Source organism: Podarcis gaigeae (genome assembly GCF_964106915.1).
Source record: "Podarcis gaigeae genome assembly, chromosome: 15".
In the NCBI taxonomy this organism is placed as follows: Eukaryota; Metazoa; Chordata; class Lepidosauria; order Squamata; family Lacertidae; genus Podarcis; species Podarcis gaigeae.
Window position 1 is genome coordinate 30,726,177 of NC_139692.1, and position 21,124 is coordinate 30,747,300.

The following is a 21,124-nucleotide window of genomic DNA, read 5'->3' on the forward strand; positions in this document are numbered from 1 at the left end:
ATCTTTTTTTAAAAGTTTCTGTTTGCTTAGAAGGTCTGCATGGGATTAAAACAGGGAGTAAGAGACCTCCAGCTGTGCAGACTTCCCTGTACATTTATCTCTACGCTGACTTCTATGTCTTTGATGTCTGGAGTGATACATTTTAGGCTGCATCCTGTTTACAACTTCCTGCTCCTCCTCTCACACTTCTCTCTGGGATTTGAGGTCCCCTTGGAGGTATCCCCTGAGAGCAAAGGGGCAAACCTGGTTCCTTTGCTTCTCCAACTAATTAGTTAGCCAATATAGAACAATATTTAAAACATCTATTTGAATACAGATGATAAAAACAGCACAGCGCTATTACAAACACACACCAGTCAGTTCCCAAGGGGCTGTTGCAATAAAATGATCTTCATCTGCCAGCAGAAGGACAGCAAGGAGGGACACAGTCTGGCTTCTCTAGGGTGGAGTTTGAAAGCTTGGAAGCAGCAAAAAGGTCCTCCCCCATGTTCCTACTAAGTATGCCTGTGAAGGTGGTGGGATTGAGAGAAGGCCCTCCCCTGCAGATTGCAAAGCCCAAACAGGTTTGTAAAGGATAATGTGGTCCTTCAAATAGCCTGGGCCTAAGCTGTATAGGGCTTTATTCAGACTGTGCAGAAAAGGGCATTCCACTTCCCTGCTACAAATCCCTGAACAGAAGCCACTTCCCCATTCCTGATTCCAGCTCCCTTTTTCAACACCAGAGCACAGCCAGCAAGAATAAGGAGCTGGCGTCTACACACACACACACACCCTACCAATTTTTGAACTGGGAACCAGGAACCGGTTTCCCAAATCTGCCTCCTCTGTTATCCCAGCTTCCTAACAAGGATGCTCAGGTCAGAGAGCTACTCAAAGAGATGCCCCTTTCCAATCACAACCCTGGATCTGACCAACCTTTAGCGCCTGCCCGAGACTCTCCAGCCTGTTCTGGAGCTCCTGGGTTTTCTGGAGAGCAGAATCCCGTTCCTCGGTCACCACAGCCACCTGCAACCTCAAGTCAGCATTTTCAGATTCAACCTGCACAGGGAGAGAAGGAAGGTTGCTCAGCAGCAAAGCACATGCATCCTGGATTGCATGAGGTCAGACTAGATGGTCCTTGATGTCCCTTCTAATTCTACAGTTCTATGACCCCATTATTCTGCTGTCCCAGCTTCAAGCCCCTACTTGAAGCCCCTGCCTGAAAAATTATTTTCTTCTGTCTGCCCTTGTCAGGACTGCCGCTAGGTCCCAGCTCACAGAGGACCAACGCCCAGTGGATGTTATATACAAAAGTCTTTATTAAAGTTTAGTTTCCATTTCCAAACTCTGGGCGCGCAGACCCACGTCTCGACGCTAGACCGGCTAAGTCCCCTCTGACTCACTGCTCCACCCACACCAGTTTAAGATTCTAGCCCGGCTCCACCTCTTGCGCTGCTCCTGCGCTGGGTCCTTCTGCCCTCTGGGGTTCCCTCCTTCCTGGACTCCTCTGACGCTGAGCCTCCTGAGTCTTGCCCCTCCCTCCGGCGGGCTTTAGGCTTTAGGACCTGGCTCCCTTCCCGGGCTCCCCGCTGTGCTGCGCTCCTGTACATTTGAACTTGGCGCGCGCGCCCAGCCGGTGACTTTCCTTCTGACCGTTTCCCCGCTTCCTGATGTGGGTGTTGCCAAACCTGACTCCTCTCCTCCCTCTGGTGGTGAGGACACTGGTCCCGACTCCTGGGACTCCCCCTCCCCACTGCGCTCTGGTGGAGACGCTGGTCCTGATCTCCAGCTGCTGCTCAGGGACTCCCCGCTGGCCCCTTCCTCCTGGGGCTTCCCCCCTGGACCCCCCTTCGCTCTGGCCACCGGCGCTCCCTTCTGTGAGTCCTCCGATTCGCTAGAGAGGCTTGTGGAATAACTCTGGCCACTGTCACTGCCTGCGCCCCCCTCGTACTCCTCCTCCTCACTCTCCATTTGCTCCCCCTCCTGTGTCTCTCCTTCTGAACCCCTGACAGCCCTGAACTTACTGTGGATCAATTTCCATTTCAGTTGCACTGAAAGTTCGCAGTTTGGGGCTGGGGGCAGTTGCTGCCCCCAAGCTTGCTTTTACTCCCTCAATGGTTATCAGGCATTGGTGGTGGTTGGGAGATCACTACTTACCTTTTCTGTCCACTCCAATTGCCCATGAAGCAGAGTGTTCTCCTCACACAGCCGGACATTATTGTTTTGCACCTCCTGCAGTTGGATTTCCTGCACAGGGACAAAAAAAGCAGATTTTTCTGGGAAATAGAAGAAGATTTGCCTCCTTTGACAGAGAAACTGGGAATCTGTAGGAACACGTAGAGGTGACCAAGGGACAGGAGCAGGCATAACACAATCCATTTAATTGCAGGAATAGGAAACGTGTGGCCCTCTGTGTGTTGTTGTACTACAACTCCCTTCATCCATAACTCTCCATATGCTGCTGGACTACAGTTCCCACCATCCATAACACTTTGCATGCTGTTGGCTGATCTGCCTCTCAAAATTCGGCCTGGGAGGTTAGCATGGGGGCAGAGATGCACCTCCAACAGTGCTTCTGGGTGCGGGATGCTACTCACAAGCTCTGCACATCTCTTGTGCTTCTTCCTCACTTCATTTTCAAGGTTTTCACATTGTTTCCGCTTTCTTCTGAGCTCAGACTCCTACCGGAAAAAGGGGGGAGGGAAGGAGATGAGGTGCGGAAACTGGCCAGGCCAGATCCACCATCACCACCCCACGCATTCCGTGCCAGGGCATCATAGTTCCAAGGAGATTTGAAACCCCGAAAGATCTTGCCCATTGACTGTTCCCCATTCCCAGAAACTCCCCCCCCCCAAACTGACTTTTACCATTCTTGTGGCAGTAGTTGGATTCTTATACTTTGCCAACTGCTTAGAAGCTAGATTCAAAGTAACAGCGAGGGGAACCCACCAATTGCTGGATCTGCCGTTTGGTCTCGGGAGAAGTTGCGCCCCCCTTCTTCACAGGGAGGGTTTCATACCCATCATGCACTTGTGCCAGAGGATGGGCTCTGGGGCCCCTCTGCAAAGGAGAGAAATCTCAGCCAGACTCAAGGGGGAAGTGGGGCCACGGGCAACCATCCATTCTGCAGCCAAAGGGCTCTCCTTAACAGATAAAGCTCTACATGGCTAAGAACCTGGTGGTGGTGGTTGTTATTTAATGTATTCATAGTCTACCTTTCTTCCAAGTGGGGTTCAAGGCAGCTTCCAACATTTAAAAGCATCATTATAAAATACGAAGCAATGAAAACAAACTTGCTAAAAGCAAAGACATCAAAACACATTCAGAACCAGAAATTAAAATCCAGTTTGCTCTGACAGCAGCCCAGGAGCCAGTCACAATCTCTCAGCCTAACCTACCTCGCAGGGTTGTCATGGGGATAAAATGGAGCTGAGAGAACAATGTATGCCACCTTGAGCTCCTTGGAGGAAAGGAGGGATATAAAGGTAATGAATACATAAAGGTGTTCCCCTGGGGTACCATCTTTTAGGTTGTCTGTGTGGACATTGAGAGCAGGATCCTGGAACAGATTGGTTGTACAAGAGAAGAGGATCCTGTTCCAGGATCCTGCTCTTAGTGTCCACACCCCTCTGAGGTTAGGTTGGGTGGGTATCAGGGATATCTTTGAAAGTGGTACCTAACACCCCCCCCCCAATAGAGCTGTATCTAATGTTATAGCCATGCTCAGTGTAGACCAATTGAACTAATGGACATGACTAACTCAGGTTCGTTTATTTCTGGCTTGTATACACTCTCGGGTGTATATACATACGTTGCATTAGTATTCTATATGATTAGTGGTATAGAAATAATCGAAGGGGGTCTACCCTGAGTAGAGCTTTGATGGCTATAATTCCATGCAGGCTTTCCCAGTTGGCTGAATAAGTCTCTGTCATGGGTTTAAAACTCATCTTCTTCTGTTTTTCTAACTGCTTTAAAGCTGTTTTTATTATCTTCTGTACATCGCCCAGGGTCATGTGTGGAAGGTGAATTTATTTATTTATTTATTTATTTATTTATTTATTTTATTGCATTTCTACCCCGCCCTTTTCTCCAAGGAGCTCAAGGCGGCTTGCATGGTTTTCTTCCTCCTCTTTTGATCCCCACAACAACCCTGCGAGGTAGATTAAGTTGTTTGTGTGTGAGAGAGGGACAGACAGAGAGAGACAGAGAGAGACTGGACCCAAGACCATCTAGTGAGCCTCATGGCTGAGTGGGGATTTAAACCCTGGTCTCCCGTGTCCTACTCTGACATACAACAACAACAACAACAACAACAACAACAGAGCACTTTTGTCTTTCAGGGATAAAGCTAAGTCTCTCTTATGCACTGGCATAGTGTAGTGGCTAAGGAATTGAGCTATGTGCTTATGTATTCATAAAAAGGTTCTTAGAGCAGCTTACAAATGCCAATGGTTGTTACAGTCTAAAAGACACAATACAAAAAGAAAAGGGATTCAGAGGGAATTGGGAAACACTTTTTGTTCAGGCAAGCCTATCCAGATATGTAGAATGCTGGTGTGTGTTTTAATCTCTTTCTAGTGTTCTGTTGAATTTTATTATCTTTCAAATAATAGCATTGTAGCGTTGGACATAACTGCTAACACACACACACACACTGCAAGAATCACACCTAAATAAACCCTGACAGATGGCTATCCAAATGTTTTCACCTACTTATATTTATTGATCAGTTTAGTATCTGTTGCAAACCGCATGGAGGGTTGGTTACAATCAAGATGTATATAAATTCTGCTAAATAAATAAAATAAATGGGCAATGCCAGGACTGAACCCGCAGACCCTTCTGCATGAAAAAAAATTGGGGTTGCCCTGCCGCTTCTCTAAAACTCTGATCTGGGCTAGGAGGAGGAGCAAAGGCCCCGATTCTGCCAGGGACCTGATGGAGAAGCAAGTCAAAGGCGAGCAAAGCCCTTGGTAGCTGCAGGGGAGAGGGTAACCCAGAGTCAAAACTGGAGTTGCAGTGCGTTTCCTTGTTGTTGCTGCTGCTGTTGTTTTGCTGCTGTGGTTATGCTCTACCTTTCCCCCCAGACCGCGCCCTCAATACAAAACACAGTTAAAAATATCGATAAAAACATCATAGCGCTATTAAAAGTTTATTCCACCCACCCCACGCCTGGAAACCGCCCCTCTCTGACTCCCGCCTCCTCCCGGTGGTTGCGGGAAGCACTCTGCAAACGCTCAGAGGACTCCATGATGACGTCCCACGGCACTGAAGGAGCCGGCTGCGCAGGGAGCCCGCCCGCAAGGCCAGGAGGGCCGGCTGCAGCCACCCTCCTCCCTCCGGGGTCCTTTTCCAGCCCCATCTCCCCTCCCTGCTCGGCCAAGCGGGAGCTGAGGCCTGGCCGGCCGGACAGCGCCGGACTCCTACCTGCTGCTCCCAATTTCAGCACCACGGAGAGCTCCGCGCTGGCTCGGCCTCGGCTGGGCGGGTTGGTCGGCTGGGCTGAACCACTTCGCCGCCAAGGGAGGGGGAGGAGGAGCCGCTCTCGGGAGGCTGCAAGCGGGAGGGTGGGCCTCCGCGTTTCCTTCCACCCCTCCGCCGGCAGTGGGACATCCCGGCCCTGCGGGTCCTGGCTGGGGTTGGAAAGGGCTGCCCGAGGGCATCAGTGGAGCTAGTAGGCGAGGTTGGCAGCCCTTTCCCCACCCCACAACGTAACCTCCCTCCCTTGTTAGCATTCGCACGTTCTTCAAGCGGCTTCACGTGTCTCAGAGTTCCCAGGCACACCGAGCGACCACGATAGCATCTTTAGACTCTACCTTAGGGCAAAGCAATGGTGAAATCTAACTGTTCTTCGTGGTTTCGTGTGTAAATTGCCTTGAGGCGGTGGCTTAATAAATTAATTGTAATAAGAATGATAAATTACTTCTCTTGTTGTGATAATGATCACCACGTTTAGATTTATGCAAGACAGAGACCTGATGAGGGTACCTTTTGTTTTGATGCTGGGCAGCCTTCAATTCGGTTTTACTCAGAGTACACCTGCTGAAATTAACGGGCCTAACTTTGTCATGTTCATTAATTTCAGTACATCTGCTCTGAGTAAAACTTAGTTGAAAAGCACCCGCTGGATCTAGCAGTTCAGGGCAGAAGCCACAGCTACATAAAAACTCAGAGAGGTTCAGCTGGCACCTTCATTATACAGTACACCTTTAGGCACCAGGCAAAAACGTTCCTCTTTTAAAATGTGTTGGGAATGGGGGGGATTATTGTGTTGTTTTTGTTTTGTTTTTATTATGTATTATATGTTTTTACATTGTGATTTTATCTTGTGAACTACCTGAGACCTGTGGGTATCTGGCAGTATACAAATTCAGTTAATTAATCATCCAACGTTCATTGCATGCTTAATGTACATGCTTGATATATGTCCCCCTGCAAGAAACCTGGCCAAATGTCTTATTTACAAAGCAAACCAGAAAGGACGTACACTTGCATCTAATGTGATGATAACGAGCGGGACTTAACAATAAGCACAGAAGTTTGAAGTGCAAGTCTATAAGCAGTTTACCTTCCTCACTGCCTCCACTGCAGAGGACAGCACATTTCGCTGCCGTGAGACCCTTGAAGGAGAAAAGCCATTTGAGTAGGCCGGCAGGGCTGGTGCAGAGGAACCCATGCCCATGACTGATGCCAAGGAAGCGTCCCCTGACCCCTGGCTGTGAGAGCCTAGGGATGCCTTGAAATTCTTCAGGGCGATCTGCCTCTGTAGACGCAGCACCTCCTTCTGCGACTCTCGGAGCAGGTGGCGGAAGTCCAGGAGGGGGAGGCAAGGAGAAGAAGCTTCCTAGGAAGACACAAACCATCACCATCACCTATAGGGTTGCTTCTAGATTTGAAGAAATCTCAGCTGGTTTATCAGTTCCTCAATGAACAAGGGAATATAATAAGAGATTGCTGCATCATTGCATCATTGGCCCATCTAGTCTGGCTTCCTGTTCTCACAGTGACCAGTCAGATGCCCATTGTGGGAAACCAGCAACCAGGATCCAAACGCAAGAGCAACTCTCCCCTCCTGTGGTTTCCAGCAGAAGGTAATCGGTGGAGGCAGAGCATCGATATTGGAGCTAAGAGCCATAAAAACTCTCTCCTCCATGAATGTGTCTAATCCTCTTTCAAAGGTGTCTAGGTCGTTGGATATCCCTGCCTCCTGTGGGAGGGAGTTCCATAGTTTAACCACACAGTGCATGAAGAAGTACTTTATCAGTCCTGAATCTTCCCACGTCCAACTTCATTGGGTGCCCACGAGTTCTAGTGTTACGAGGGAGGAAGAAAAACCTTTCTCAATCCACTTTCTCCATGCTATGCATAATTTTAAAAAGCTTCTACGTCACCTCTTACTCGCCTTTTCTCTAAACTAGGTAAAGGTACCCCTGCCCGTATGGGCCAGTCTTGACAGACTCTAGGGTTGTGCGCCCATCTCACTTAAGAGGCCGGGGGCCAGCGCTGTCCACAGACACTTCCGGGTCACGTGGCCAGCACCAGCGCAGCACACGGAAACGCCGTTTACCTTCCCGCTATAAAGCGGTCCCTATTTATCTACTTGCACTTAAGGGTGCTTTCGAACTGCTAGGTGGGCAGGAGCCAGGACTGAACGACGGGAGCTCACCCCGCCACGGGGATTCGAACCGCCGACCTTACGATCAGCAAGTCCTAGGCACTGAGGTTTTACCCACAGCGCCACCCGCGTCCCATTTTCTCTAAACTAAAAAGTCCCAAATGCTGCAACTTTTCTTCATAGGGGAGTCACTCCATCCCCTCGGTCATTCAGGTGGCCCTTTTCTCATTCGGGTGGCCCTTTTCCAATATCCTTTTAGAGGTGAGGCGACCAGAACTCCACACAGTACGATAAGCATCCCTCTCCACATTAAAGGACTGTAAAGGCAGCGCTTGCTGCCTGCTGTTCGGTACTTTGTATAAAAATCATTTCAAACAGAATTAAGCCTTTTTAAAGGAATTAAGTCAAGTTTGGGGAAAGGGTAGGGTATCTTTTTTTGTATGCAGAAAGCCCAATCCTGACAGCATCTCTCTACAAAGGGCTGCCAAGTCCCCTGGTCTGAAACCGCAGAGAGCTGCTTTCTGAACCATTTTTGGCCCAACTTTCCGGGGGCCTCCATGCACCAGGCTGCTTTCCGCACACACTTTCCGCACCCCTCTGCAAACCCAAGATATCTCTGCATGGAACCTTCACCTTTCCCGACGTGATTTTGGCCTGCAGGTCTTGGCATTCCTGCTGCAGGGCGTTGATCTGCTTGTCCTTTGCCAGCAGCACACTGGCTTGCTCGCGCAGGTCCATAGCCCGCTGGCGGGCCAGGGCCTTCTTGCAGAGTCCCGCACAGGAGCCCTTCACCGCAACCGGGGTGTTGACCTGCAGCAGAAAGAGAACAAGACAGTAGAGCAGACTACCTGGGAAGGTGGCCGGTTCTCCTTTATTCGAGGCTTTTAAGCAGGGTTCGGAGTCTGTTGGGGATTCTTTAGCTGCAATGCATGGGGTTGGGCTAGATGACCTCTGGGGTGCCTTCCCACTCTGCCATGCTATGATTCTAGATACGGGCACAAGAGGCTGCCTTTTACTAAACCAAATCTATGGTCCGCTTGCCTCTATGTTTTCTACCCCAGTGGTGGGGGATGTCTGCCACAAGGCACCTTCTTCCCGCACTTACTACTTTGAGGTTGGCTTCCTGGAGCTTCCGTGCCCTTTCCTCCAGGCGCTTGGCGATGACGGCCAGCTCAGCATTTTTCCTCTTCAGGTGCCTCACTTTCTCCTGAGTCTCTGGGAAGCAGCTCTTGTGCTGAGAGAGGGGAAGGGGTGGGAAGGAAGGAAGGAAGGAAGGAAGGAAGGGAGGGAGGGAGGGAGGGAGGGAGGGAGGGAGGAAGTTTGAGTCCTCTGCAGCAATTGCTGGGGCTGGCCCTGCCATGCGGCAGAGGTTGCAGACCCTTAGCCTGTTTAGTTCATTGACCCTGGCTGGCAGAGACTCTCCAGGGTGTCAGACATTCCCAGCCCCTGAAAAGCAGATGCTCTACCACTGAGCTAAGATCCCAGTCCTCATGGTTCAAGGAAGCTGCCTTAAACTGAGTCAGGTGACAGGTCATTGTCTGACCCAGTACAGTGGTACCTCGGGTTATGAACTTAATTCGTTCTGGTGGTCTGTTCTTAACCTGAAACTGTTCTTAATCTGAGACACCACTTTAGCTAATGGGGCCTCCTGCTGCCGCTGCACCGCTGCCGCATGATTTCTGTTCTCATCCTGAAGCAAAGTTCTTAACCCAAGGTACTATTTCTGGGTTAGTGGAGTTTGTAACCTGGAGCATATGTAACCTGATACCACTGTACTGTCTACACTGACAGGCAGCAGCTCCAGCTGAGTGAGCCTAAGGAGCATAGATGGTGTTTCTTTTGGCCCTGGCCCTGCCCACTATGAACTTAAGCCCATTCCACAATCATTTGGTGACCCCTGACAGATTATGTGTGACCCCCAACTGGAATAAAGCTTGCTATAAAGTGGGGTGAAAGTATTTTAAGTCAGAAAATGAGGAAGATCTGGACTGTGGGATTCCAGCCAACCAGGAGGATGTTCCCCTAAACATGCCTGGTGGCTCCCAGATGTTTAGGACAAGAGATCCCATCATCCTCAGCATCACATGGCCATGCTGGCTTGGGCTGATGGGAGCTGTAGTCCAACAACCTCTGGAAGGCACTCGTTTGGGGAAGACTGGTGTTGCCTGATCTCGTTGGAAGGTTTCCCGCTCCCAAGCGCCTCCTCACCAGCAGGCTGTTCTCCTTCTTCAGGGCGGCACAGCGGGACTGCAGCTCCTCCAGCGCTGTAAGGAGGACTTGGTTCTGACGCAGGAGACAACGGTAACTCACACCGTACTGGGAAGTGAGAGAGAGAGTGTGGCAGACATGTTTTAGAAAGATCTCTTGAATGTACTTTTCTTCAGTTTTTTAGCCACACCCCTTCTTTTAGCTGCACCCACATATTTAGCCACACCCTAATTCATTTGGCCACACCCCTTTCTCTAACCACACCCTTTTCTTCAGCCACACCCCTCTTCCTTTGGCCACACCTATTTCCACTGAGACAGGAAACCTTTTTTACCCTGGACTTTGACACCTGACAATGATATACATATTTTAGAACCTGCCTTATTCTTGCGACTGTAATATGTCTTTAAATGTTTTTAGTGTTGTCTTTTAGAATTGCGGGGACCTTTTGCTGAAGGGCATTTAATAAACCAAAGGAACGACACCCAGTAACTGTCCTGTTGTCAAATGTTAGATTGACACAGAATTTATTTTTTCAATTTTTCAGTTTATTGTTTATTTAACAAAATGTATTTACTGTTTCCTTGAACAAATGACCTCTAAACAGTTTACCTAAAAAAATTCTCTCTTTATTTATTTTTTCTTGTTACAAAATTATATGTGCATAAATAATAAAATAGCTGTCGCCTATCTAAACTTGAGGTTCCACCCGGATCTTGTTAGCACGGCAGGTTTATTAAACAGGCTACTGAATGATCTTCAGTTCAAGCACCTGACAGTTGGTAATCCAAGGGAAGAGAAGCAGACCAGAATCTGGGCAGTGGCTGAGAGAACAGCACAGAATTAATCCACCCTGCTAGAATGCAAGACAGACATATATGAATTCCAGTATGGCACCTGGCTCCAAGCTAATGCGTTCCAGACATGTTGGACTACAACTCCCATCATCCTTGCCTTGCACCAAGTCAGATCATTAATCCACCTAATCCAGTTTTGTCTACACTGACTAGCAGTGGCTCTCCAGAGTTTCAGGCAGTAGACATCTCCAGTCCTATGTGGAGATGTCATTGAGGTCTGAACCTGGGACCTTCTGCATGCAAAGCAGATCTTCTGCCACTGAGTGACAGGTATTTCCCCACAATGAACGGGGCTGATGGGAATTGGAGTCCGGAACCTCTGGAGGATCATGATAGGGAGGCTGCTGTAAGATTCTGTTTACTGTTGTAATCCGGTGGCAAACTGAAAAGAAGATCAGAAAACCACATACAGAGAAGAGTGAAAGGAGTTATGAGAGCCATCTTCAAATATCTGAGGGGCCATCACAGAGAAGATAGAGCAAGCTTGCTTCTATCGAGTGGAGGACCGAAACTGATGGATTCCCATTGCAAACAGGAGATTCATATGTGGTGGGAATGTAGAGAATTTTTTTAAAAAAGGGAAATGATATATAATGAATTGAAGAAAATGTTTAAAATGACATTTGCAAAAAAAACACCACAGAAGCATTTTTGTTAGGGATTGTAGGACAAGACCTGCCAAGGAAAACAAAGAATTTATTTGTGTATGCAACAACCGCGACAAGAGTCTTGATAGCACAAGGATGGAAGAATGAGGAAACCCCGACAAAAGCACAGTGGCAAGAGAAATTGATGAACTATGCAGAACTGGCTAAATTGACATACAAACTGCAAGATGAGGACAACTGTGACTTTAAAGAAGAATGGGAACTTTTCACACATTACTTAAAAAAAACAACAAAATGAATTGGACTCCTTGGCAGGTTTTGAATAAACATACACAAATTTATTGATTGATAACATGGTAGACAGATAATGTAAGGATTTGTATAATTATATCACATGCAGAGAATAATATGTGCTGAGAAATCAGAGAGAGGAGCTGAGGGAAGTCTCTGGGGGAGGGGACGGGTGGGTTTGAGTGGGTGGGGGGGAAAGGGGGGGATTGAATATGATATGTTTTGATATGTTGTTATGTTGAAATTGCTAATAAAACGGTTTTAAAAAAACCCACACAATTGCAAACAGGAGATTATGACTAAACATTGGGAATACGCTTCTGATGGTAAGAGTAGTTCCACCGTGGAGCAAACTCCCTCGCTAGGTGTTGGACTCTCCTTCTTTGGAATTTTTTAAGCAGACGTTGGATGGCCACCTGGCAGGGATCCTTGGGCTTCAATTCCTGCGTTGCAGGGGGTTGGACTAGTTGACCTTTGGGGATCCCTTCCAATTCTAAGATTCTATTACCTTTACAGTGGTACCTCAGGTTAAGTACTTAATTTGTTCCGGAGGTCCGTTCTTAACCTGAAACTGTTCTTAACCTGAAGCACCACTTTAGCTAATGGGGCCTCCTGCTGCCGCTACGCGATTTCTGTTCTCATCCTGAAGCAAAGTTCTTAACCTGAAGCACTATTTCTGGGTTAGCGGAGTCTGTAACCTGAAACGTATGTAACCTGAAGCATATGTAACCCGAGGTACCACTGTATTAAACAAAAACCCAGCAGCAGCCTCAAATGATGGAAAATAATGTGCCATTCCAGGAAAGGCTGTGCTAACAGCTTCTGCCATTTGCAACTTCTCTCCTGCACTTAACTGCCTCTTTGAATTCTTTTTAAACTGGTGAGAGACGATCTTCCTGTGAAATGACCGAGTGCTTTCAAAAGCATCTCCGGCGCTCAAGGTCGAACCTCACTGAACGAAAACTAATTGGCGCAGGCTCCTGTGACAGGACGGACCATTTGATTCCGGGAAGCGGTGACACCAGAAGGCATCTCGAGGATAATGACTCGAAGTGACAGGCGCAGACTACAAATCTGGCGCAAACGTTTAACGAGGAGGGCAAGGTAACCTTTGAAAGTGGAGCAGGGCCTCCGTGGAAACGCAGCAGGGCTATCTGGGTTGCGCAAGGCAGAGAGCTCAAGCGGCTCATCCTTGCCCTCAGATCCTCAACTACGAAGGGAGAATGATGGAGAGGGGGAAAGTTTGAGTTAGTTCACATTTAAGGGACCTGCCTAATTCACAGATATGCAGAGTGAGAAACATCCTTTCTTCAAAATTTGCACTTATCTGCATTTTGCTCTCCAGCCAAGAAATGTGTCCCAAAATGCATTTATTTTATGCATGCTGGGGCAAGATGGAGAGTTGTTTTCTCCTCGCAGAGCTGCAATTCCTAGCAACCTTTTCAAAACCCAAGTTCCCGGGATTCTTTGGAGGAAAGTAATGTGTTCTCCATGTATGGTGTGGATGTGATCTCTTTCCAAGCCATGTAATCCCATGATTCCCAAAGTGGGTGGTACCACTCCAGGGGAAGAGGGGGTTACCTAGGGGGCTAAACCTGAGATCTTCTGCATACAAGCCAGATGCTCTACACGTTGAGCCATGTGCCCACTTTCTCTAGTAAGATGCTAGTTCTCAATGTCCTGCGGAAAAGACTGAAATAAATAGGAGCTTCTTGTGCAAAATCAGAGCATTGATCCAGCTATCTCAGGATTGCCTACACTGGCTGCCAGCACCTCTCTCCGAGGTTTTACATAAGGGACATTCCCAGTCCTAATTGGAGACGCTGGGGCCTGAACCTGGGACCTTCTGCATGCAAAGCAGGTTCTGTGCCCACTGAGCTAGAGTCCCTTCCTACTCCTGTGGCAATGTTGGACAGGATCCTCCCCCCCCCCCCCTATTCCTGGCTGATAGAGAACAGGTGTTTGAGTGTTGCAAATCTGAAAAACAACAGCTCATTTTAGTTTTCTTTATCCCATATGGTCCAGGTAGATCAGATCAAGGGGATGCATCTAACCCAACATCCAGCTTCCCAAGGCAGGCAGATGCCTCTGGGTAGACCAGAAGCAATGCCTTCTTCTGCTGCTATTCTTCCACAATTACTACCCTGTTTCCCTGAAAGTAAGACATCCCCGAAAATAAGACATACTTCCAGTTTTGCCTCTTGCTGTAATATAAGGCATCCCCCTAAAAATAAGACCTCCCCAATAATAAGGCCTCCCCCAAACATAAGGCCTCCCTGGAATATGTGTACCGTATTCTTCTTCATGGAAAAATAAGACATGCCCTGAAAATAAGACTTGGCACATCTTTGGGAGCAAAAATTAATATAAGACACTGTCTTATTTTGGGGAAACAGGGTATTGAGGGATAGGGTGTCTCAGAAGCTGCTTCCATACAGCCATCACGACTCACAGCAGTGGGCAGGCCTCTCCTCCACTAACCCGCCTAATCTCATTTTGTATATTGCCACATCTTGTAGCAAGGAGTTCCACATTGCTCAAACCACGCAAATGGTCATATCAGCACAGCAGCTGTCATAATAGCAGTCGGGATACCATCTGCAGAGTGGCTAGGTATCAGGGGTGAGGAACATCTCTGGCCCTCCAGATGTTGCTGGACTATAATTCCCAACATCTGTGAAAATTGGGACATACTGCCTGGGGGGCGGGTTCATAGAAAGTGTTATGTCCAAAACACAAGGAGAAGGGTAGCAGGACTGGAGACGGCTGGTAGATAAACACACATCAATAACAAATTTATTTATTTATTTATTTATTTATTTATTTAATAAAAATTTATATGCCACTGGATTGTAAAAGAGAAACAAACAAATTAAAGGATAAAATTATCAATAGAAAAAAATAACAGCAATAATCTAAAACTTTCAAAAAGTTAAAATGACAACCGACAGATCAGGACTACACCAGCTTTCTAAATATCAGGGTAGGAGGCATCTCTAAACAAGATTTTTTTTTTATCAGGCACCAAAAAATAGTACAGTGAAGATATCTGTATGCTATCACTAAGCAGGGAGTTCCAAAGTGTAGGTGCTGCCACACTAAAAGTTGTCTCTTTGGTGTCTCTGTTTGCATCATACAGCACCTTGAGATGATTGTGTAGAAGGCAATTAATAAATTAGTGATAATAATATCCCCTTGATATAACCAAAGGCACAGGCAAAACAGCTTTGACTCGGGTCTCCTTGGTTGAGCATCGTCAGACAAAGAAGTAGGCTCAGTAGCCACAACCAGAAAGGCAGTTCTGAGAGTTTTAATGCTCAAGGGAGACACACAAACGCAATTGCTTTCCCCCACCATTTCCCTAGAAAATGAGGTCAAATCACCTCTCCTCCCTTCTTCCCCTCAGATTTGCAACACCCAGAAGCACTGAAATGTACACTGCTTTAAGGCTTACCTTCTCTGCAAGCATATCTTAAGAGAAGCTCCAACACACACACACAAACACACACACACACACACAAACCTACCTCCCGGCTCCAATCATCAACCCAGCCTGTATTATATAAGCTGAAGAGATGCAGAAATCTGAAACAGTGGCAGACCCCCCTCATTCCCTAAAAAAACAAACAAAAATCTTCAGCTTTACGCCAGAAACTTCACAGTATTGAAAGTGGGATCCTATAGAGCTTAACCACCCTAATATCACCACACCATGATGAGTAGAATTAATCATGACTACACAATAAAAAAGGACAACCAGCGTGGCGCTCAGGAGAAGGCAGGTGCCCATTTAATGTCTTTTCTCCAGAACCAGGACGACTGGAATCTTACTTAGTTCTCAGCTCACTGGCAGAGCTTTGCATGCAGAAGACCTCAGCTTCCACCCCCAAAGTCTCCAGGTAAGCCTGGGGGTGTCCCCTGCCTGAAATTCTGGAGAGCTGCTGCCAGTCAGTGTAGACAATGCTGAGCTAGATGAGACAAGCATCTGGCATCTTCCTATGTCATGTTGTTGTTGTTGTTGTTTAGTCGTTTAGTCACATCCGACTCTTCGTGACCCCATGGACCAAAGCACGCCAGGCACTCCTGTCTTCCACTGCCTCCCACAGTTTGGTCAAACTCATGCTGGTAACTTCGAGAGCACTGTCCAGCCATCTTGTCCTCTGTCGTCCCCTTCTCCTTGTGCCCTCCATCTTTCCCAACATCAGTGTCTTTTCCAGGGAGTCTTCTCTTCTCATGAGGTGGCCAAAGTATTGGAGCCTCAGCTTCACGATCTGTCCTTCCAGTGAGCTCCTATGTCATACCCTCCAACATTTATCTGATGAAAATAGGAATGTCCCATTCCATAATGATAATTTTACTGTTTATACCCCACACATCTTACAGGGTTGCCCCAGCCACTCTGGGCAGTTTCCAACATATATAAAGACATAATAAAACATTGAACATTAAAAAAACAACCCTTCCCTATACACTATATAGGGCTGTTTTCAGATGTCTTCTAAAGTTTGTGTCGTTACTTATCTCCTTCGCTCAGGAGGTCTCATAACTCCATATCCTCCAACATTTCTTCAGTGAAAATAGGGACATCCTAAGGAAAAGTGGGGCATTTTGGGATCAAGTCAGAAACCGGGCCGGTTTCTCTAAATCAGGGACGTCCCTGGAAAATAGGGACACGGAGTGTCTGCTACTACTTCTGTTACTATTACTCTTTTACTATTTATACCCTGCCCATCTGACTATATTTCCCCAGCCACTCTGGGCATCTTCCAACATATATAAATGCATAATAAAAATTAAGCATTAAAAAACTATCTTCAGGTGGTTCAGATGTCTCCATACCCTCCAACATTTCTCTGATGAAAATAGAGAGGTCCAGTGGAAAAGTGGGACATTCTGGGATCAAATCAGAAACCGGGATGGTTTCTGTAAATCTGGGACTGTCATGGAAAATAGGGATACTTGGAGGGTCTGCTATGTGCCTTCGACCAGTTTGGCCCCATTCGAGCAAGCCCTGGGATATGGAAGAGTGAAAGAACTTCCTCCAAAATGAGACTTGGCAGCAGTCCAGAGAGGGGGTGGCTGACCCGTGCTCCTAAGACCAGAGGTCCTCAAAACCTGTGGCAAGGTTATCCCCTCCCTGGACCTTCTAGAAGACCAGTTTTTCAGCAGTAAAAATATTCATTTTTTCCTGGATTTGTATGAGGTGTGTGTGAAGACTTTAGCATAATAAGAATCAGATGTTTGGGGAGGTGGGGTGCTCTTCCCATACAGCTGATAGGCTTCCTTGCAAGATCACCCCATTCTAAGGTGAGGGAGAAGCGTCTGTTCTGGAAAGAGCAACGCAGGCCCTGCCTCCTTCGCTCTGACGCAGGGATGCAGCGGGAAGGAACCAGCCCAATTTCTCCCCAAAAAACAGGACCCGGTGGAGCGGAGATTTCGCCAGCCGGCAGGGTGAAAGAACAGGCTGTCATCTCTTGCCTCTCCAGGGTGGAGAATGGAAGCTTAGCTGTATAGCGTTGCAGAGCTGCAACAGCCGCAAAAGGAGCTTGGCCTGAGAGAGGAAGATTCTTGCTTCTGTCCGAACTCCCCATTGCAAAGGGGCGAAGTCACCAATGAATGATTAAAAGGGCATTAAGAAGAAGAGCCAAGGGCCCATTGAATCCAGCATCCTGTTCCCACAGCAGTGAACCAGATGCATCTTCTGGGAAACTAGCAAGCAGGATCCGAGCGCAAGAGCCCTCTCCTCTCCTGTGTTTTCCAGCAACTGGTATTCAGAAGCATGGCTGCCTCCGACTGTGGAGGCAGAGAAGAGCCATCGTGGCTAGTAGCCACAGACACCCTTTCCTCATTTTGGACAGCTTGGAAACCATTCCTTAGTTGAGATTCCTGCTTTGCAGGGTGTTGGACTAGATGGTCATATGGGTCCCTTCCAACTCTATAATGCTATGAATCAAATTCATGAGGGAAGCTGCTGATGGCTATTAGCCACGACGGCTGTGTACCTCCACTGTCAGAAGTAGCAGCTACAACTTCTTAAATTTATACGCCACCTTTTCTTCCAAAGAGCTCAAGGTTTTGCACATGGCTCTTCCCCTCCTCCTTTTACCCTCACAACAGCCCTGTGAGGTAGGTTAGGCTGAGAGATGCTGACTAGCCCAGGCAAGGGTCATCCAGTGAGCTTCCTGGCTGAATAGCATCTTGAATCCTTGCCTCTCCCGGGATTTCAAAGTGGGGAGGGGTTGCTGCTGCCCTCAGTTTCCTGCTTGGGGGGGAGCAGAAGCCACAACCAAAAGGAAGTGTTGTATAATGGTTATGGGTATGCAGAACATCAGACATTGCCTTATAGTCAGCCCATCTAGCTCAGTATTGTCGACACTGACTGGCAGTGGCTCTCCAGGGTTGCAAACAGGGGGCCTATTTAAAAATACAACCGAATGAAACTGGGGCCTTCTGAATGTCTAGCAGATGCTCTGCCACTGAGCTGTGGCCCATCCTCAGCCAGGTCCATCCAGCTCAGGACTGCCAACGCTGACTGGCAGCAACTCTCCAGGGTTTCAGCCAGGGGATATTTCCAGCCTTATCTGGAGAGACCACTGGGGATTGAACCTGGGACCTTCTGCATGCAAGGCAGACGATCTGCCACTGAGCTACACATCCAGAGCTGCAAAGGGACACTGTTTGCACCTCAGCTTGACCAGCTGGCCTTAAACCAGCCACTGTCCTCTGACGACTCTGTGCCCCAAGTTCCATTAGCAGATAGTAAGATAACTTCAGAAGGTGGCAGACTCTCCTCCACTGGAGGTTTCCTAGCAGAGGTTGGAAAATCATCTGTCCAGGATTCTTTAGCTGTGATTCTGGCTTTGCAAGGGGTTGGGATCCCACCCAACTCTACAATTCTATGACTCTTAAGATCATCAGCTGCCTTCTATCAAATAAGTGGTTATTGGGATAATGGAGGACAAATATGCGAGAGGTAAACTTGCAAAGATGTCCATAGAAGCTTCCAGCCTCACCCACCCTCCAAAAAAAATATACTAGTCCATAAGGTCATTTATAGAAACATGAATCATTTCAACGCCAACAGCTGGGGGGTCAGGAACATTATAGCCTCATGCAGGAACCCTGGCTATTTGCTTGCCCCAAACCAGTTATTACTAGGCTCGTATGGGTGGTTATTCACAAACCTGTTTGGACACTTAGCAGGTCTGGGATAGTCACCATGCTGCCACCCAGAAGCTGTGAGCTCCTCCTACCATCACATCTGACCATTGGTCCTGCTGGCTGGGGCTGATGAGAGCTTGGAGTCCAAGGATACCTAGCTATGATCAGCTGCCGGATAAAAAAAGCCCAGGTGAAAGGTCTGTCCGGTGCAGCACTCTATTCTCACAGTAGCCACAAAGATGCCTATTCTGGAAAGCCCACAAGTAGGAGATGCGGAGTTGAGCCCACAAATGGCTGATGGCCACAATAGCCATGTTCTGCCTCCACAGCTGGAGGCAGCAATTGCTTCTGAAAACCAGTTGATGGAAACCACAGGAGGGGAGAAGGCTCAGGTTTTGCTTCCAGCTTTCCCATTTGGGCATCGGGTTGGCCACTGTGAGAACAGGATGCTGGACTAGATGGGACACTGGCCGAATCCAGAAGTCCCATCTTAGGTTCCTATTTGGCCGTCAGCAACTGGGATTCACAGGTATACTGTCTCTGGAGATGGGTGTTCCACTGAGGCAGCGTGGCTTGCAGTTTTCTCCTTTGCCTCCACGGAAGGGAAGGGAGCCCAGAGCCCCAGAGCCCTCAACCAAGAGCTTCTTACTGCTTGGCTGTGAACCCCAATTGGGAAGTGTGGGGAGGGGGCGCCTGCCTTTGCAACAGGATTTTTAAAACCGTCAGTGTCTCTGCAGCTCAGCTACAACGTGGGGAAAACATGGTTCCTCCTTCATGGCTATGAAGAAGGAGACTTTACTGCATCCCTCATTCGTCAGCTACAGGTTTGTGGGGAGAAAGATATTCCTGATAGGGAATCTATCTATCTATCTAAGGTGATCTCTGAGTTAAATGCAAGCCATTAATTTAATTTTTTTAAAAATTATAATATGGGTGATCTCTGCCAGTAATTTCATTTTTTTTTAAACAAAAATGGGTGATCTCTGAGTTAAATGCATGCCTATAAGTTCATTTAAAAACGGCATGATTTTAAATTTTGCAGCCTGGTCAGAGTCCATCAAGGAGTGAATAAGGAAGAGACTGTCTGTGGAAACCAAGACGCAAAGCTTCGTCACCAGCCAGATCCTTTAAGGATATTCCGAAGGAAAATACAAAATAATAATTAAATAATAATAATAATAATAATAATAATAATAATAATAATGCTGCAAACAGCCTCCTCTTCTTCCTCTTTGCCTCCCAGCACCTGGCATGAAGGTATACTGCCATGGACTGAGAAGGTAAATCCTCGGTGAATTTGTCTAACCCTTAGAGGAGGAACTACCACCACATCTAACTATTCCAGTGCATTCCCAAGACTCAGCTAGATGTTATCACTCCATGGGCATGTCAAAGACCCAGTAACCTGTTTCTAATGCTGGACAGCAGGTGCTTACGGAACGCGACCCTCCCCGGGTTTCTCACTGCCTTCAGGAACATAGAGATAGACTGCCTTGGAAGGAGGAGGCTCTTCCATGGATCCTAAAAGAATCACAATGCTAGACCCTCCTTCCCAAATGCCGGCGGATCTTACCTGGGGTGATGCGGGCACCTGGCAGTGCCCGAGCGCGGCGCTTTCTGCGGGGGCTTGCTCCGAGGACCCCCAGCTTGGGACCTCCTCGTCCTCCTCCTCTTCCTGGAGGGCTGCCCTCACGCCTTCCCCCCTGCCAGCACCCCCGCTGCCCGGCATGGCTCCCTGCTGGCTCTCTGCAGAGGGCTCCTCTCGTCTCTTCATCCCTTTGGGTGTCGGGGAGACAGCGGCAGCACCCAAGGGACCAATCCGGGGGTGTCTGATGCTGCTGCCAGGATTGGACCAGGGGGCTCCACCAGCCGCTTGCTGGGGGGCATCACAGCTGAAAAGGCATCCTGGGCGGCCCTTTCACTGCAGGGATGGCGAGAGAGGACTGGCCAGCCGGAGATGCTGGCGAGCGGCTCTCGCCTGGCGCTGGCTTAGCATAGGAGGAAGGCGGAGGAGGAGGGAGGAGGAAGAACGAGGCGGGGGCGGAGGCTAGCGCCTCCCCGCCCCTCACCGCATACAAAAGGAGATGCGGGCAGCGAATCCGGCTGCCTAGGGCGGGCGCTGCTGTCACCAGGCGGGGATATGGGGGGGGCGGGGGTCCCCCCTCTCCAAAGAAGCAGCTGGGGCCCGATCCTGGCTCAGAAGAAGGGCTGCGGGTGGGTAGGGAGCCGCCGCCCCCTCCCCTTCCCCGATCTGCAATATTAGTAATAATCGGGATTTTTCTGAGAGACGGGGGGGGGGGGGGTGAAAGAGAGACTCCCCTCGGCCTCGGAGATGCAGCGATGGAGCCAGACCTCCAATAAGCAAAGCGCTCTCAGGCTGTTTCCATGGAAATGGTGCTTCG

At 48.4% G+C, this 21,124-nt stretch overlaps 1 protein-coding gene across 4 annotated transcripts in view; it reads right to left on the reverse strand.

Moving 5' to 3' along the window:
• The window catches only part of TSPOAP1 (TSPO associated protein 1), a 49,018-nt gene extending 28,119 nt beyond the window's left edge, over positions 1-20,899 (reverse strand). For 2 of the 4 annotated variants that reach the window (XM_083714273.1, XM_083714272.1), the window contains exons 1-9: positions 20,296-20,899; positions 9,806-9,913; positions 8,703-8,831; positions 8,231-8,407; positions 6,551-6,826; positions 2,929-3,039; positions 2,577-2,660; positions 2,137-2,226; positions 916-1,038 (exon numbers count right to left, since the gene is read on the reverse strand). In XM_083714273.1, coding sequence (XP_083570399.1) covers positions 916-1,038; positions 2,137-2,226; positions 2,577-2,660; positions 2,929-3,039; positions 6,551-6,826; positions 8,231-8,407; positions 8,703-8,831; positions 9,806-9,913; positions 20,296-20,496 — 1,299 coding nt within the window. In that variant the 5' untranslated portion in view covers positions 20,497-20,899. The remainder of the gene's footprint in view (positions 1-915; positions 1,039-2,136; positions 2,227-2,576; positions 2,661-2,928; positions 3,040-6,550; positions 6,827-8,230; positions 8,408-8,702; positions 8,832-9,805; positions 9,914-20,295) is intronic. The other 2 variants (XM_083714271.1, XM_083714274.1) reach the window with 2 other exon arrangements.
• Between the last annotated feature and the right edge of the window lie 225 nt (positions 20,900-21,124).